Raw genomic sequence first — 19,095 nt, forward strand, 5'->3', positions numbered from 1 at the left:
GCACATGCTCACAGGTTTGGCTAGAATGGCCTCCTGAGCCATGTCGCGTTATTGCTATGTGGAAAGGGGTAGAGAATGGAAGGAGATGCCCCTGGGTTGTGTTCAGTCCCTACCCATTTCTCCTGGGTCCCCTGGGCTTTCTGGTACAGGCTCTTCTACAGAGTCTGGCAGTGGAGGGGAGAGCTGCTTACCACCTCCTTTCTCTTCAGAATGCTTGGACTCGATCTGGTTGTGCGTGATGACAATGGAAACATCTTGGATCCGGATGACACCAGCACTATTGCCCTCTTCAAGGCCCATGAAGTTGCTTCTAAAAGGATAGAAGAAAAGATCCAAGAGGAGAAGGTGCATTTTCTCCTGGGTGCAGGTCAAGCTACTAGGATTTTATTCTTTGCCTTGGTTTTTAATGCCAAAAAAAGGGAGTAGTAGACAATAGAACTAGAAATGCCTGGAAAATCACATGTATCCTTATTTTAAAAGTGGGCAGAAAGAATGAGGCCAGTGTTTGTGTGTTCTGATTTGGAAAGAGAACAAAGGTAGGTAGGGATGTGTGTGTGTGTGTGTGTGTGTGTGTGTGTGTGGTGTGGTGTGCATGTGTAGAAAGATGCAGAACTATTTTATAAAAAAAGTACTTGTATTTTAAAAGTACAAAAGGGTATACACATGTCAGTGCTTGCATATACAAGAGTCACTGGAATGGTAGATTAGAAACAAGCTACTAAAAGCTGCCTCTGGCCCTGGGTTCAATTCCCAGCACCCACTTAATGCTTCTCAACCACCCATAACTCCAGTTCCAAGGGATACGTTTCTTCTTCTGACCTTTGAAGACACAAGGCATGTATATGTGGCCAAAATGTCTGTACACATAAAATAAATGTAAAAAAATAAAGATGCCTCTGGGAAGGAGAACTGCATGAAAGGAAGACTTTTTATAGTATAATCTTCTCTGCTTGTTATAAATATTGTACTGTCCAAGATAAAACTATTTTAAATGATATGTTTAAAAATTTTTGAAAGCAATTAAAACTTAGAAAGATGGAGAAAAATATGTCAGCCACATTCTGACAACATGACCTTCCATGTTGACATTTTTTTCTTTCTTTTAATTTAATTTTATTTTATTTTATGTGCATTGGTATTTTGCCATGTCTGTCTGTATGAGGGTATCAGGTCACCTAGAACTGGATCTACAGAGCTACCGTGTGGGTACTGAGAATCGAACATGTGTCCTATGGAAGAACAGTCAGTGCTATTAACCACTCAGCCATCTATCCAATCCCCCCTGCCCCGCCCATGTTGACATTTTGGTGTATTATTTTCTGTTTGAAAGAGGAAAGGTTTATCTGTGTGTTGTTTATTGCTTTTGTACGGTCATGATAACATGTGACTGTGATTCTGCATTGAGGGACAACCACACCCAAGGGCAAAGCTTTCTCATGGGACCTTTGTTTGCTGTGAAGTTGAGCAGTAGATCGGGTGATCTAAGCCTGATCCTCCCGCATCCACATGGAAGATTCATGCAACTGCTAAAAACTGAGTTATCACCTGTAGAGATCATGGTTATTTTTTATGTGTATGTACATGGTATGCATGCGTGTAGGTATGTTTGTTTGCATGTGTGTGAACCCACATGAATATATACATGGATATGCAAGTGGATGTGGAAGCCAGAGGTTGGAATTGGGTCCCTCTCCTATCATTCTTCGTCTCATTTATTGAGGCAGGGTCTCTCACTTGAACCCAGAGCTTCCCAGCTACCCAGTTTGTTCCAGGTTCCTGTCTCTATCTCCTATACGCCAGGATTGCAGGTGGGCTGCTGTGCCCACTGGGAATTTACACAAATCTTGGGGATCTGAACTCTGGGTCTCATTCTTCCACAGCAAGCACTTTCTATGGCAAACCATCTCTCCAGCCTCTCAGTCAGCATTTGTTGAATTACTTGGGCTCAAGAGACTAAACAGGACTGCTCTGGTTATCTCATAATGCTGATGTGTTTGTTTGGCTGAGCGATGATTGGTCCACATCTGCTCAGTTCTTAGCAGGCGCTTCTTGAGTATAGCAGCTGTCCCTTGTGTATAGGTTGGCTTCTTTGCCAAGGTTTTTTTCCCGTTTGCTTAAGTCTTGTCTCCTGTCCTCTGGCCCAGAGCATTCTGCAGAACCTGGACTTGAGAGGCCAGGCAGTCTTCAATACTGTCCACACCTATGGTCTCTATGTGAACTTCAAGAACTTTGTCTGTAACATCGGCGAGGATGCGGAGCTGTTCATGGCCCTGTATGACCCGGACCAGTCCACCTTCATCAGGTAATGGAGACCTATGCCACTTATGCTTGGCTTTGCAAAGTACGGTCTTTACCTGCCCTTATCCAGGAGCCCTTTACTGGGTTTGAGGTCTGTAGGCTGGGTGTAGTCACTTCTGACTGTGGAAACTAAAGTCTTTGGGCTCTGGAACCTTTGCACATGGATGCTGACACCGTGAAGCTTCAGGTTGTGTGCTCTGTGGGGGTTAAAAGAGTGAAGGAAACTGCTCAGGACACAGACACAAAGATAAAGCATTCAGAAGAGCCTAGGGGTGGAATGAGAGAGATGCCGTGGAGCACAGTGGGGATTCATGGCTTTAAGACTAAGCCAGAGGATTAGGGCAATGGTGAATGCCCGCCATTATGTGTTTGTCTACACCCATGCAATTCACTGTGCCAGCTGTGAACGCTCATGCCAGCTGTGGGCTGCGGGGATGAAGATGTGTCCGTGCAGGTTCAGCAGTTATAGCCAGTTAGATAAGGGTGGTGTGATTGGGGACTCTGCTTTCAGCTCAACTCTCCCATGAACCCAAAACTACTGGGGGGAAAAATCCACATAAAGAAAGTTTAAAGGCTGTGATTGAGCCCCAGTGTGACCCTTCCCTGAGCAACTTAGGAAATGGAGATTTAGCTTCAGGAAGGTGGTGAAAAGTAATTCCTGGGCCTAGGCATTCTTACCTGGTAGAGTGCCTACTTCACATTCTCAAAGCCCTAGGTTCAATTCCCAGCATTCCATGAACCAGGTGAGTGCCACAGGATTGTAATCCCAGCACCAGAAAGGTGGCAGCAGAAGGATCAGCTATATAGTGAGTTTGAAGCCATCCTGGGCATTATAAGTCCCTCTCTCAAAAAGTAAAAACAGTTACTAAGTCACTTGCGTGATATGGGCCATGAAGAATGGATGGGGAATAATATAGAAAATGAAGCTTTTATATATGGGGCCTCTTGAGTCATGGTTTTCCTGACTATCTCAGGCTGGTCAGTTTACTATGTAGCGCAGGCTGGCTTCAGATAATGATGATCAGCCTCCTGAGTGCTGAGATCACAGACCCGAGCCGCCGTGCCCAGCTCTAAACTAAACTTTCCCTCTATCAAGGCTCAAACTTCTATACAAACGGTCTGTGGAGTGAAGACACCAACAGAAGAAACTCGTTAAATCCCATATCTGAGCCACCCTGAACAGTGTCTGCCACTGTGTAGCATGTTCGTTGCAGCAGAGACTCTTTCAGTTACAGAGTCCCCCACGTGTATGGCGTGTGTGCTTCCCCAGCGCCTCCTCATGGGGCACCTCTGCCCCCTTCTTTTGACCCTTGCAAGTCTGTGCTGTGAGCAGCCTCTGTTCCAGCTGCCCACTCACTAAGGTAATTTCCTTTGTTTTCCTGCTAGTGAGAACTACCTAATTCGCTGGGGCAGTAACGGGATGCCCAAGGAGATAGAGAAGCTGAATAACCTCCAAGCTGTGTTCACCGTGAGTCTTTCCTTCTTCATAAAACATTTTTGGATTCGTTTGTTTTCTGTGTCTATGTATATGCACGTGTATAGGTGTGTTGCTATGGTGTAAGTGTGGGGGTCAGAGGCCAGTTGGCAGAAGTTCTCCTTCCACTGGGTAGGATCCGGGGATAGAGTTTAGGCAAGAGCCTTTATCCATGGAGCCATCTAGCTAGCCCGGTCCCATTTTCTGTTTCTTGAAAAATATATGGAAAACATAAAGGACGAAAAGGAAAGCCATCGTCGTCCTCTGAGTAGGTGTCACCCAGTCATTGATTCGCTCAGTGAACACATACTAGGTACCACATACCAGTCTGTACCCTTGAGACCGTGTGTGAACAGAACAGGGAAGTCGCTGTGTTCTTGGGCAGCTATTGAGCTGATGGAATAGACAAACATATACAACAATGACACCCGTGAGTGAATTCTGAACAACATCAGCATCCCGGGGTGCTTCCAGGGGCTTCACCAAAGTATTGGTCGGGGAGGCTTAAGTTTTCATTGCATATTTATTAATTTCAACCTATAGGTGTTTATTGATTTTATTATAATGAAAATGGTTTCCCACTCTTACCCCTTTTTTCCTTTTTTTTTTTTTTTGTTTTGTTTTTCGAGACAGGGTTTCTCTGTGGTTTTGGAGCCTGTCCTGGAACTAGCTCTTGTAGACCAGGCTGGTCTCGAACTCACTGAGATCCTACTGCCTCTGCCTCCCAAGTGCTGGGATTAAAGGCGTGCGCCACCACCACCTGGCCTTTTCCTTTTAATTTTGAGATTATAATGTAATCACATGCTTTCCCCCACTTTCTTTCCTCCCTGCAGGCCCTCCCATAGGCCTCTCCTTGCTCTTCTTCAAACTCACGGCTTCTTTTTTCATTAATCATTGCTACATGCATGTATGCATATTTAACTTTTAGTACATCTATGATGTATCATGTATGTGTGTTCCTGAGATCACACGGGTGTCATAGTTCGTGTGCAGAGGTCAGAAGACAGCGTCAGGTGTTTCTCCTCCCCCGCCACCCTGTTTTGATCTAGAGTCTCTTTGTTGCTTGCCTTTGCATGTACAAGGCTGTCGCAAAGATTCTCCCGTCTCCACCTCCAATCTTTTTTAGGAACATGAGGATTATACACATATACCACATTACCTAGCTTTACACGAGATCTGGGATTTAGATTCAAGTTCTCAGCTTACATGGCAAGCACTTTACACATTGAGCCGCCTCCCCAACCATGAAGCTTGTCTTTTTGATTAAGTGCCGGGAGTAGAGATGCATGGCGTAGGACCACACCCTTAGCATGCACTCGGCTGTGGGTTCAGTGCCCAGCACGCTAAACACATAAATAGAAGACATTGGTGGAAGACAGTGAAGTTGGAGAGAGGCAGCCAAGCAGATTACTAGGTGGGAGGAGAGCTCCTAGACCAAGATCACGGTGAGGGCTAATGTGATCCAGACCTTTTTCTGAGAACCTTCCTCTGTGTAGAGGATTCCCAGTCTCTGCAGGGTGCTGCTGCTTGCAGCTCAGGAGCCTGTAGTGTGTACCTGGCAACTGTCTTCCTCTTAGCTTAGAACTTTCTGAGCTTCTTTCATCTATGTATGTGTATGTGTATGTATATGTATATGCATGTATGTAGATATACAAACATATATGTGTATATATATGCATATATTTAATTTTAGGGCACACCTTAGGGCTGCAAGGGGGACTGGGAAACCTTGATAGGTAGGTCCCCAGCTCCGGTCTCTCTCTTTCTCCCATTAATCCACACAATTGCTCTGTCTCCTACTCTTTCTGAGTCTAAGAAAGGAAAAGTAAGCCTAAGTTCCAGTGGCAGATGAAGCAGCGACCAGTAACAAACTGCTTGCCTGTCCCTCTGTCAGCTTCCTCACTCTAGGACATGCACAGGCTTCTCTGTCCCTGCACAGAGCCTTTCCTGTCTCTACCCCTGCAAAAGCAGACCCAGAACCTTCTGGGATTTTACACCAGAATACTACTTTAGTATTTGTTCAGTTTGGAAACGGAGTTGGGTTTTCCCTGCTTTCAAACGGCGTTTATCGGACCATGTGTATATGTTTTTGGCACTGTTAAATCTTTTGTTCATCATTTAATCAGTCATGACTTAGTACAGCTGTGATTGCTTTTTCCTTTCCTGCTCCCACACTCTCCTAGCCAGCCAGGGGATCATCCAGAATGTAAATTTTATGTCTAGCCTTTCCAATGAAACAAAATGTGGTAGCCATTCCCTTGTTCATTAAACAGTCTTCATAACTCATTTATAAATATCTATGTATTATGTAATGATAGCCAATATGGTACGGTTTATAGAACCTGCCACCCGGCCTCTTTATTTTGTATTAGCGGAAGCCCTGCAGAACCTCAAGCAGAGATTCCGGGTGGGTGATTACTGGTGTGTATTGCTGTCTCAATGACATGTCTTTACCAAATTACAGGGCATAGATTTGGAGCGATTATTTGAAAAGTAATTCTTGATTCAGTAAGAGGGCTGGGGCTGCTGTTTCATAAAAGGGTTCTGAGATATAATGAAGTTATTTCTGATGTTAAGTGAATGAGATATATGAGCTCATTTCCGGATCACTCACCCCTCCTTCAGAACACACATTCACACACAGGAGTCTCAGCTAACAGGACCAGTCCCGCCCCCACACCTCTTGCTATCCAGTGTTTATGGAGAAGGCTTCTCAGGAAGCAGGTGCGGAACCTCACAAAACCATACTTGGGTTACACTTGCCTCCAGGGTTCTTTAAGAGATGAGCCAGGAGTGAGGAATGAGGGGGGGTGGCGCACGCCTGTGATCCGAGCACTTAGGAGGTGAAGGCAGGAAGAGCTGGAGTTCAAGGCCAATCTCAGCTACCAGCATTCAAGGCCAGCCTGGGCTCTCACAGGCTTCTGTGGATGCCCAGAAAGTGTCAACATCATGCAAGTTGTTATGTCATTTGACACTGAGGTGTGGCCTGTACTAAGACATACAGCAGAAGGACCCAAAAGTGTCAGGGAATGCTCCGGTTCCTAACCCCTTGCCCACCTGTCTACTGCAGAGGTGGAGGCTGAGTCTAATCTAGTCTAGAAATGAGAAGTAGGGACCAGGTAAGAAAAGAGCGCCCTTTTATAGGTAAGTAGATGGTCATTTTCTCTGTTGCCACAGTAGTTCTCGGGTGGGTGGGAAGAGAGGCACTGCTCTGGCATTTCAACGAGGGGTAGTGTTCTCTGAGCAGGACATGACAGCCAGTCTCTCTCATCCATCCTCTACCCACAGGACCTCAGCAGCACGGACCTCATCCGGCCACGCATCAGCCTCGTGTGCCAGATTGTCCGGGTGGGCCGCATGGAGCTGAAGGAGGGCAAAAAGCACACCTGTGGGCTCCGGAGACCGTTCGGCGTAGCAGGTATGACGAATGCCAGAGCCCAAGGAAAGTGGTACAGTGTCTGGGGACCCCGTTCTTTGAAATCTCTAAAAGACCTAATGGGGAACTATCCCCTGATCCCATTTGGGGCCTATTCCCCAAAGAACTGAAGAGCAAGATCTCAGAGACACATCCGTGCCCTCATCTGCACAGTGGGATTATTCACAAGGGCTGAAGGAGACCAGTTCACCCAAGTGTGCATCACTAGATGAGCAGATAAAGGAATTTTTATTCAGCCTTAAAAGGGATGGAAATTCTGACTCAGGCCACCGTATGACTGAACCTTGAGAACATTAAGCTAAGTAAAATAAGCCATGTGCACAAAAAGCCAACTGCTATGTGATTCATTGATATGAGGAGTCAGAGAGTCAGCTGACGGCTGAATGGGATTGTCAGGGCTGAAAGAAGAGGGTTCACTTTGGGAACATAGAGCTCTGGCTGTGGATGATGGTGATTGTTACACAAGGGGAGTGTGCTTGCTTCCACTGAACTGTACACTTACAGGTGGCTAAGGTGGTAATTTCTATGCTATATATATTTTACTGCAATTATAGTAAGGAAAAGAGATAGAGAAAAGAAGGTAAATGGCCGCTGGAGAGCAGACAGGGGTCAGGAGGGCCCTCTAAACACGGGAAGCCGTAGATCACATTGTCATGGTTAGTCTCGGGCACACAATATTTATGCCCTAGCATGACCCGTTCTCTTGCCTTGAGTCTTGTGTCCCCGAGTCTTTTAGCTACTGATGTTGCTGCTGTTTCTCCTTTGTGCCCAGCGCCATGTCTCACCCACAGCAGGACTACATGCTAGCAGGCGCACTGCTGCTGAGCTGTGATCCAAGGCAAAACCTCTGGCCTGCTTAGGAGACTCCTTCCCAAAGGTGACTTTGTGTCCCTGAATGCCTTCAGAGAGCGTCCATATTGGCCTAAATCAATCCTCAGGACCTCCCAAGCAGCCCTGTGCCTTTGGAGTCTCTCCTAAGTTTCAAGAAAGATATTCTGTCTTTTATTGACATTTGGATCAGTAGTGCTTCTGGAAAGTCACCAGTAAAATGTCAGAAATTTGCTCCTGGACCAGGGCCAGATAGTCCATGTTCTTCACTAAACCTTATTGCTTCTGTGGCTAAGGAGGTGGCCTTTCTGTCACCTGAGTAACCCACTGTCTATGTACCATGTCTTCTGAACTGTTCCCATCATACTTGCTGCTCAGGGAAGCAGCGTTGCTTTTTGAGACACAGTCTCATTCTGTAGCCCAGGCTGGCCTGAACCTTACAAAGATGCTCCCGTCTCGGCTTTCTCAGTGCAGAGATTATAGGTTTGTGCCACCCCGCCTTGCTTGGCATTGCTACTTTATCAGGAATTAAAGTGGAGTCTCAAAAGATACAAGGAATCCAACTCTCTTTAGCCATCCACATGGCGGTGTAAATGTATCTCTCTGTCTACCAAAGATGTATTTGAGGTCATGCTGTTCATAATAGGCCAAGGAAACTGAAACATTATGCCGGAGGCTTTAGTCTGCTTTTCTGTGGTAATCTATGTGTGTGTGTGTGTGTGTGTGTGTGTGTGTGTGTGTGTGCATGGGAGTCAGGGAGAGAGTGTGTTTCTGGATATTGCACGCATTATTGTATTTCTCAGTACGTACTTCTCTCGTCAACAGACAGGCCGTCTGATAATATATGTTCTATGGCCGGGCTGTAATTTATTAACCAAAGTTTCACCTCTTACAGGGCTTTGCACCTTGCTCATTGATTCTCCCAATAGCTGGGCATAGTGGTTATGTGATTTGGCTTTGTGGTCACTGTTAATGCGTACCCTGGCTTTGCTGAGGACTTAAACTAACTGTGGGGGTGTGGCCCGGTGGTGCCTTGCTTCCGTGGCATCTGCAAGTCCCTAAATTCAATCGCACCACTCCAAAACAAAACAAAAACAAACAGACACACACCAAAAAAAAAACCAGAATAAATGAACATAACCAACAACAAAATCAAAACGTGTGACTAAGGGCAAGTTAACCATTCCCATGCCTAGGTGGGGCTCCTCACTTCTGTATAAGTGAGATAAGGAATGCAGCAGGCTTACCTGGAGGCTTTGAAGTTCTCTCCTGGGTCAGGGCTGGGGGGAACCAATGACTGAAGGTTTGTTTTGTGAGACGCTTAAGGTTTATGTAGAAACCAAGAGTGTATCAAATCAATGGCGCAGGTGGCCAGTTCATCTTGAATTTATCTCTAGACTTTGAATTCTTCTAACAGGTCTACTAGAAGCATGTGTTCTCTACGGCTTTCACTGAAGACTTAATAAGAAAAATCAGGCTTAAGGCTTTCAGGAACTTAGTCTCAGGAACTTTCAGTTCAGTCTTGCAGAGTTTTGAAGGTGTGTCCTACAGGGTTGGAGGTACATAATCTGAGCCTTTCATGACTTCTCACACCTGCTGGGTGTGGTACTTTAGGTAATTGTTATGGCTTGGTCCCCGGTTCCTTTCTTCTGGTGCTCTGTGTTTGTGATACCATCCTTTTCTGTACAGCTCGGTGAGGCATGGAACCATTAGTGTCTCTAATGACCTTTATCTCTCTCCTAGTGATGGACATTACTGATATCATACATGGGAAGGTGGACGATGAAGAGAAGCAGCACTTTATTCCCTTTCAGCAGTGAGTATCTGGCGTTGCTCCCAGGTGATTCCAGGTCCAGGTTAGCCACCTGAATGGGGGCGTGAATGCAGAAGCAGGTGGGAGGAGCCTTTTTGTTACTGGAGACTTAAGTAAAGGCTTCTCAGCTCAGGCCTCTGCAGAATGCTTTGTTCAGGGGGCTTCATGTTGGATTCAGAAGAGGGTGATTGAACATTCCCAAGCTCAGTGAAAGAACTGGAAGAATAGAAAATAAAGGGCACGTATATCTGCCCTGGAATCCAGAGAATGACGTCATTTGATTGTCAAAGATGCTTTGTGTCTGAGTGGCTGTCTTTTGTTGTGTTGCACAGGTTTGACTGAGAATCACATGACTTCTCAGACTGGATGATGTATAGGAGTCGTCAGGACAATCTTGTTAGACTCACCATTTGCTTTAGTAGGTCTGGCTGCATCCGACAAGCCTCTGAGTATTGCTAATGAATGGCTCTGGTCCATGTACAGTAGGGAGGGGTTAGGCAGGAAAAGTGTGAAAGGCGGTTAGGGTTCCTGCAAGGAACTGGGGGAGACAATCTGATAGTGCAGGGCAGGGTCAGCTCAGAACTTGACTCAGGGCTCCATCTTAAGCCTCTTTGCAGGATTCTAAGTTAATAGTGTGGAAGTGTGTGTGAGTAGATTTTCTTGTTTCCAGAAGCTGCTACTAATTACTTTTAAAATATACACTTCATAGTCTTCACCCTACTTACCAACTTGAAGAGCACGGAGGACTCAGTATTCCCCAGAGTTCGCTATGGAACTTGATTATCCAATAACTTTGGTATCATGAACTATTGCCTCTTACCCACATGCATGCACACTCATGTGTTGCTTAATGAGGGGACACGGCCTGAGAAGTTCGTCTTTAGACAATTTGTGTCAACATGACGGAGTATAAAGTAAGGTAAGGTAGCTACAATGTCACACAACAACAGTCAAAGGTGACTGAAATGTGATATTTGGCAGTGTACAGGTGTGTTATGTGACATATGTAAATATGCTTAGACAGGTGTATTAGATAAATAGATTTAATTTATCACCAAGTGCATACTTGTAATCCCAATAATTTAGAAGGCTGAGGCAGGAGGATTATAAATGTGAAGCTGGCCTGCAAAGCATAGTGGGACCTTATCTAAAAAAAAATAAAATAAACAGTTTATATAGAGATAGACAGGTATCATAAATGTGACATGTACATATATAAAACATTCATATCAATGAATACTACTACTCTTTCATATAAAAACATATCAACATATCAAGATTCCCATTCCCAGACAAAAAAAATCTATGTGAAAAATACCCTTATTTATATTCACCTTTATGGACTGCTTTACTCCCTGCCCAACTTCTAAATCACCATCCACGTGGTAGCTGTGAATGCTGAGGTGGTCCCACTGAGAAATATCACGTGCTTTTATTAAAGACCCCAGGGAGCCCAGCCCTAATTTGATTACCGCCCTGTGCAGCAAGCAGCCACTGTATAATGGTGCTCATGTTCCCTGTTGCAACCCCAGCCTGTCTCCTACTTTCTTAAGCTGCAGTGGTTTATGGTGAATGGGGTTCATATGTGAATTCTGCTAGTACACCTGGGATAGCCATTCAAAGAAAACGGCCCCCCATTTCCAGCCCATGTTGCATTATATTTTATCATTTACACCAAGAAGGCTGTCTGGTAGGCAGAGAAGGCGAGACACAATTGCATGGCAACAGGATGATAATGCAGTTGCCAGGGACAACTTCAAGAGAACCGGGGTGGGGGGGGTGATGTATTTGGTCCTTTGACCTCCCCATCTGTGAACCTCACCTGATGTGCTCATTCCACGGGATCTCATTTGCTGGGTGACCATCGCAATCCTAGAGTTAATATCATTTTGAGCGGGGGGGGGGGGACCCCTTTCCAGTGTCCTGCACCCCTGCTGTGTTCATGTATCAGATGGCCATTGTGATGCAGGCCTCAAAGGGGATGGCATCCTGCAGAGTCTACCATCAGATAGAGCTAGACCCAGGAGCCAGGTTTCCTGTCCCATGGCTCTCCCTTCAGTCCCATGCCAACAGCCAAATCTAAGAGTCTGGGCATTGCCTCTGACTTTAACTGTTTAACTTGTCCTTCTTGAGCACTGACTCAAATGAACTTAGGCTGTTTAAACACTTGGCCTTCGCGGCCCACCTGTACCTTCTTTCCAAGGCTAAGGGAAGAGAAGGTGGGGAAGATAGAGCTAGAGGAGCAGGCAGTTTGCTGTGAGACTGTGTCTCCTAGGAATATAAGAAGCTGCACCCCTAAAACATCACCAACATGACTGCTCTAATGTGCCCTGTACAAGGAAGACACCAATGGACACATGCCAGAGTGGATGAGGAAAAGTCCCAAGGTCTCCCCTACACAAAGAACTACAGGCAGCTGAGAAAAACTGGAGCCGGAGAGGTGGTCTTTCCCAGGGAGGAACATACCGATTGATTTTTCCAGTGCCAAATGTCAGCCTTGAAAACATACGCAGATAGCATTATATGAACTGAACAGGTTTTATTTAGGAATCTACCTGTATATACATATGTGAATACAATAACAATTAGTGAAGAAAGAGGCCATGAATTAGAGCAGAGATAGGTACATTGGAGGATTTGGAGGGAGAAAATGAAAGAGAGAAATGTTGTAACTATACTTAATTATATTATAATCTCAATATGCATAGGATACACATATGCATACATGCTTGTGTGCGCACACATACACACACAGAAAACAGAAGAAGGAAGGGAAGAAAGTGTGCCAGAGACAAAATTGTAACAGTTTATGTGGTTGACCTTATTTTTTGTTTTATTTCCCAATCCTTATAATGTAGGATTGGGCAACACTGCTTGCCATACAACAGAATACGTGTGTGAATGAGCCAAGCAGAGGAGATTGACTTATAGACGGAGCAGAAAGCAAACATGGCATTAGTCATGGCAGAGTTACTTTGCTTTTAAGGCAGGGGCAGAGGACAGAAGGGTAGCTAACTGGTGGATCAGCATCGGGTCCCTTTTGTAGGTACCTTCTCTGAGAAACTTTGTTAGCACACTTGCTGGAAACAGCCTCTTTGGGGGAGCTGAGCGGTTGTCTCTCCACGCTCAGGTCTTGGAAGGTAGATATTCCACTTGACCTCAGCCTTCGCTACATTTGCGCCGTGATGAGTGACTCCATGTTGACTGTAGCCTGGTCTTCTGGGGGCCCCTGCAGGAATTTAATCCAAAGCAACCACTTGCTGTCATTTGTCATTGGCATCAGAACCCCTCTGGTGAGGTTTTGTGTTTGTATTTCTGTATCGTTCTCGCAAGACCTCCGTGGTCTCAGGTCATGCTTCAGAGATTTATCTCTGCTTCCGGCTTTCTCCTTACCTCTCCTGTCTTTCCCAGAATTGCCATGGAAACCTACATCCGCCAGAGACAGCTTATCATGTCACCCTTGATAACCTCACACGTGATTGGAGAGAACGAGCCACTCACTTCGGTTTTAAATAAAGTGATAGCGGCAAAGGAAGTGAATCACAAAGGACAAGGTACGTGGCCTGCCCAGGGTGAGGGGACTTTGGCTAGGGTGGAGGAAAACATCCAGAGCAAGGTCCCTGCTCTGCCCTTTTACCAGCTCTCTGGTACCAAAGAGCCTTCCCTGGACACCACCCTCCTCAGGCATCTCCTGCTGAATATCCGCAGTCGTTCCCCCTCCCTAATGGAATCAAACTTGAATGTGGAAGGTTCTGTGGCACAGACTTCCCTCCCGCCCTCTGCCCTCTGTTCCCAGTGTTAACTCGAAGTAAATGTGCCAACAAACTGTGACTCAGGAGTGACTATGCACTGTGCCCTCAATAAGCGTATTCCTTCATACGCTTTCTGAAAGAAGGAGATGGAAGCAACCCAAATGAATATCCATTAATAAGAACTTAGAGGCTACCTTGCAGTAGTAGAGTGTTTAGATTTTCTCCGGAGTCTCCGTGTACCTGTCTTTTGATGGCTTTGGCTAAGAGAAGTTCTTGTGGAAATGTTTCAAATCCAAATAGTAAGGAAAAATAGTTAAAACATCAGAATTCAAATGCCAAGATGGCAACCAGGTGTGAAAGACTTTCAAGACAGTGTCCGCTCTTCACTGCCCTGTAACTGCTCTTTAACAGGGGGACAATCAAGAAAACACAATGTTACAGTTGCTCAGGTAGAAAGAGATAAGAGCAATAAATAAATCTGAAAATAATTAGAGTTTTCCCTTTTTAGGATGTTTCTTTGTGTCTGCTTGTTTACATATGTGTGGGCGAACAGGTAGGAGTGTGCATACACATATGTGTTTAAACGTGGAGGTCTGAGTCCTACTGTTTCAGCTTGTCTAGTTGGCTAATGTAATCTGGAAATCCCCTGTCTCTGCCGTTTGGACACTGGAATTATAGGTGGGCTGTCGAACCTACCAGTGATTCATATGGGTGTTGGGAGTCTAAACTCAACTCTTCAGGCTCTCAAAGGAAGACCTCTGCTATCACAACCCCTGCTCTTTAGAGTTTTTCATTTAAGAATATAATTTTAATTAGAGTAGAACATTTTTATACTAATACTGTTTACATAGGATTTCCTTTTTGAAGCAAAACAGAAAACAATGCAAGCCCTTTTCAGATGTCTCTTTATTTATCACAAGTATCTGTCTGTGTGTGTGTGGTTGTATACCATTCTAATGTTTAAAATGCTCCAAACCAAATTTATAACAGATTTAATTTCAGTATTTTGATTGAGTTTTGTTTCTCTTTGACAACCAGGCAACACTTCATTCCACAAAGCAGGATTAGTTTTCTGACAGGCTAAGCAGGAGAATGTGGGTTTTATAGAGAGAGAAGGAAGGAGACAAGGAGAGAGAGAGAGGGAGGGAGGGAGTAGGGGGAGGGAAGGAGAAGAAAAAAAGAAAAAGGCAGTTGTTTGGGGGCAATCAGATTATTTTTAATCTAAGGAGTGAAACAAAGGGGGCTTGGCAGGGGCTGTTTAGGGCATCTGCTTATTATCCTTCTCTCCTGATTTCTCAGAAGGCCAGATAACAATTTACTTTTCCTTTAAAGCCGTAGAACTTGACCACCAGTGACTCCATTTTAACATCTAGCCCCATGGGTTAGGGTTGGGCACCTAACAAGTATCTTCTATCTTGTCAGCACTGTAAATTGAAGCCACCTGCCATGGTGAATTGACATTCTGTATTGATACTTCCTTAATGTTTGGGAAGCACTGTTCGGGAACTCTCAGAAGTAGGACTTCTGGGTTAGTGGTGGGTACCAGCTTCAGCCCAGATGAGGCCCTGGCATTGCCTGTGCTGGTCCTCAGAGTGTTTATCCTGCGTGCCCTGCCCCGTGGCAAGTAGACTCTGGTCCCCAAGTATCTAGACAAGCACCTTGAGTCTGTATTGTCTTAACAGCTCCATGAGTGTCCTGGTCTCCCATCTCAGATTTTATAAGGAAGATAATTCTTCTTCTGTTTTCTTGAAGACACATTTTCTAGTTTTTGGTATGGTAAAATGTCCACAGACTTCTGCTTCTCTGTGATTTTTATATTCATGTTATATTTCCTTTTCTCTCTCTCTTTTTGTTTTGTTTTGTTTTGTTTTCAAGACAGGGTTTCTCTGTAGTCTTGGAACTAGCTCTTGTACACCAGGCTGGCCTCTAACTCACAGAGATCCACCTGCTTCTGCCTTCCAAGTGCTGGGATTAAAGACATGCGCCACCACTGCCCGGCATGCTATCTTTTTTTGTGAGGATCTTTGTCACTGATATCATTTTATAGATTTTATATTATTTTTATATATCAAAACTTTCAGTTTATATATGGATAATTATTTTGCTTTTAGAATTTGTTTCTTTGGCTTTAATAAATGATTAATTCCAGGGCTGGAGCCATGGCTCAGGAGTTCAGAGCACTTCCTGTTCTTGCAGAGGACCTGGGTTCCGTTCCCCACACCCCCATGGCAGCTCACACCATCTGTAACTCCAGTTGCAGGGGATCTGATCCCTTCTTATCTCCTCGGGCACCAGGCATGCATGTGGTACAAGACACACATATGGGCAAAAACATTCATACACATAAAATAAAAACAAATCTTTTTTTTAAAAGGTTAACTTTCAGACATTTAACAACTGTTTGCTTTTTTTCCCCTTTCGACGCTTTTTGTTCTGTTTATTTCTCTATTAGCAATTTATCTCAATTAAAATGTAAGGCATTAAGTCGCTTCCATTTTTAGTAGCAAGAAAAATCTTTTTTGAAATTAGTTTTTAAAGATATTTATTTCCGTTTTTGTTTGTATGGGTGTTTGAGTATCTGCCACATGTGCGGGTGCCCATAGAGGCCGGAAGAAGGTACCAGATTCCCTGGGAGTGATGATCAGTTGTGAGCTGCCCAGCATTGGTGCTGGGATTCAAACTCGGGTCCCCAGAAGAGCAGCCAGTTTCCTTAATCATCGCAGCATCTCTCTAGGCCCCGAAACTCATTTCTTTACTCGTGGTTTTTCCCACCTCTGCCGTCACTTCTTAAGATGCCACATGTTGTGTGTGTAATCCCACAGTTTCCGCTCATGTCTGTATCCTTTTTACCATGACTGATGCATGCTATTCGGCTTGGAACAAATATACTTTGATATCAACTAGAATAATCCTTACTCTTTTTTTTCTTTTTTTCTTTATATATTTATTTATTAAAGATTTCTGTCTCTTCCCCACCGCCGCCTCCCATATTCCTCCCCCTCCCCCAATCTTTGTTCTCCACTGAAGTCAATCATCTCTGCTGACTTCTCAAGTCCGCTAGTGAGTTTGAAGGACGTGTCATTAAAATGACGACACCCTGGGAGGGTTTATGTTTATCATGAGATATCTGGTTGGTCTCACACAAGCTTCTATGTATGTGTTGCAAAGATCATACAGAGAACCGAAAGCTCATCTTTTTTTTCCTTACAGGTCTTTGGGTATCCTTAAAGTTACTGCCAGGTGACCTCACACAGGTTCAGAAGAACTTTTCACACCTGGTGGACCGATGCACAGCCATCGCTCGGAAAATGGGCTTTCCAGAAATAATCCTGCCAGGTACACATTTCGCTTGAGTCCTGTTTTATATTTCTTTTTCATGTCAGAAGGAAGGACTACCTCTGTTCAGACAGTTGAGGTGATCTGGGTCCCTAAGAGGACATCATTTAGGGTCAATGGCATCAAGAAGCTGGTGACAGGGAGTTGCAGCATCCTAAAAGACTTTTCAAGGGGCAGGACCAGGAAAATACCGTTAAGTATCACCCAGCACTCTCAGCTCATTCCTTCCCGTCTTGTTCTGCACACATGCTTCCCCAACTTGACTTTTCACTCCGAAAGCAAGCTGGCGATCCAGGGTCTGCTGCAGTCCAAGAGATTAAGCTGCAGCTTCACAGACAAGCGCTTGCCCCCTCATGTCATCAGCTATGCTGGGCCCCAGTGCTCACCTCCGTCTCTGTGAGATGCTCTGCTGTGCTCCCATGAGCTCTAACTGTGCTCTGCTTGCCCATTCGCCCAACAGTTTCCCCGTTCGTGCTCTGATCCCAGCTTTTCGCCAAGTGTTAGTGACCGGCATTTGTAATCTCCCGAGTCCACCGACTTCAGACATTAGTTCTCTAGTATCGACAGTAGTCGAAGGGACTCGTACTCAGAGGAATTGGATTAATAATCCTATGAACTGATTTGTAGTAATGAGACTTGTGGACAACTAGTCATATCACATTTGAGAAATTCTAGAAAGCCAACTTACCACATACTACATGAGAACAGATCTTTTGAGAGTTAACTGGGGTTTTTTTTCACCTTTAGGAAGTTAAAGGGAGCGGTAGCTTGTTAAACACACATTGCCTGAGTGTGAAGGGTGTTTTAGTGAACACTCAGCATGAAGAGTAAGAATTTCTGCAGAAGGGAGGCGGTTGTGTCTTCTTTCATAAAAAGACATCCATTCTCCTTCCATTGCAAACCTGTTTCCACCCAACTATAAATTCACCAGCATTTGGGGAAATGTTTCGCATTTTTTACTGTTTAGTTTTGTTCTTGAGACATGTTCTCAGAGTGAGCCCAGGATCACTTGGACTTGAAGCCGTCTTCCTGCCTCGGTCTCTGGTTGTTAGAACTATAGCCGTGCACCTGCTGCAACCAACTGTCTTACTGCTCAAACAATGAGCTGCCGACAGTATTCTCTTGTAAAGACGGCTTTACTGCTAGGCAAGACAGGAATCTGAAGCTAGAGAAATGTATTTTTTAGACAAGTTGACTTTCTTGGAAATATTGAAATACTTTTTTATCAGCAGCATTAACTCAGAATGCCAGGGCTATAATGGGCTTTAAAGCTCCATCTTGGGCAATGTTTTCCACGCTGCTCTGTGGATTAGCTCAGTAAGATCCCCTGAGGAACTCTACAGGACAAAGTGCATGGGTTCAAGATGTCACTCGGTGGAACACTTGCTTAGCTAAGATGAGTCCTGGGTTTCCTTCCTAACATTTAGGAAGAAAAAAAGGAAGGAAGGAAGGAAGGAAGGAAGGAAGGAAGGAAGGAAGGAAGGAAGGAAGGAAGGAAGGAAGGAAGGAGAAAGAAGAAAGAAAAGAAAGAAAGAAAGAAAGAAAGAAAGAAAGAAAGAAAGAAGGAAGAAAGAAAGCAGGCAGGCAATGGCTAGCTTGATTGAGTGGTGCCTGCCTGCCTGCCTGCCTGCCTGCCTGTAATCTGACCACTGTGGACACTGTGGAGAGTGAGTCAGGAGGATCATGAGTTAGAGGTCAGCCTGAGCTGCCCCTGGTGATTGGTCATTCCCTCCTCTGAACATTGCCTTCTCTTCCCACCAGGGACACCAGAGTTCCCTTTATCCATTCCGCTGGGACCTTTTCCAGGCACCTTCTGTTTTCCTTAGTCACTATTCAGTGTCTGGTCCTTAAACCCTGCTTTAGTTACCAAGGGCCGTTTTAACAAACACCACAGAAAAGGGCCCATGACAGTGGGGATTTACTCTTTCACCTTTCTGGAGGCTGCGTGTCCAAGACCAAGGCATTTGCCTGGATTCCCTAGGCTTGCAGACAGCTATCTCTCTCAATGACTGTGCTCTCATTTCCTTTTATAAGGGCATCAGTCAGATTAGAAAATGACCCAATTTCACTTTAGTTACCTTTTGAGTAAATGTCCTGTCTCCAAATACAGGCATTCTGAAGGCCTTGGACTTAAACAAATGAATGGAGGAAAGTCCAG

General features: G+C 44.8%; 1 protein-coding gene across 2 annotated transcripts in view; it reads left to right on the forward strand.

Moving 5' to 3' along the window:
* Positions 1-19,095, forward strand: part of Dock5 (dedicator of cytokinesis 5) — a 173,160-nt gene that overhangs the window by 86,989 nt on the left and 67,076 nt on the right. For both annotated transcript variants that reach the window (XM_050121846.1, XM_050121845.1), the window contains exons 7-13: positions 210-345; positions 2,145-2,302; positions 3,685-3,766; positions 7,061-7,190; positions 9,780-9,852; positions 13,261-13,403; positions 16,812-16,937. In XM_050121846.1, the coding sequence (XP_049977803.1) occupies positions 210-345; positions 2,145-2,302; positions 3,685-3,766; positions 7,061-7,190; positions 9,780-9,852; positions 13,261-13,403; positions 16,812-16,937 (848 nt within the window). The remainder of the gene's footprint in view (positions 1-209; positions 346-2,144; positions 2,303-3,684; positions 3,767-7,060; positions 7,191-9,779; positions 9,853-13,260; positions 13,404-16,811; positions 16,938-19,095) is intronic.

This window comes from Alexandromys fortis, unplaced genomic scaffold, assembly GCF_014885135.2.
Source record: "Alexandromys fortis isolate MF-2015 unplaced genomic scaffold, M_Fortis_MF-2015_v1.1 scaffold_203, whole genome shotgun sequence".
Taxonomy (NCBI): domain Eukaryota; kingdom Metazoa; phylum Chordata; class Mammalia; order Rodentia; family Cricetidae; genus Alexandromys; species Alexandromys fortis.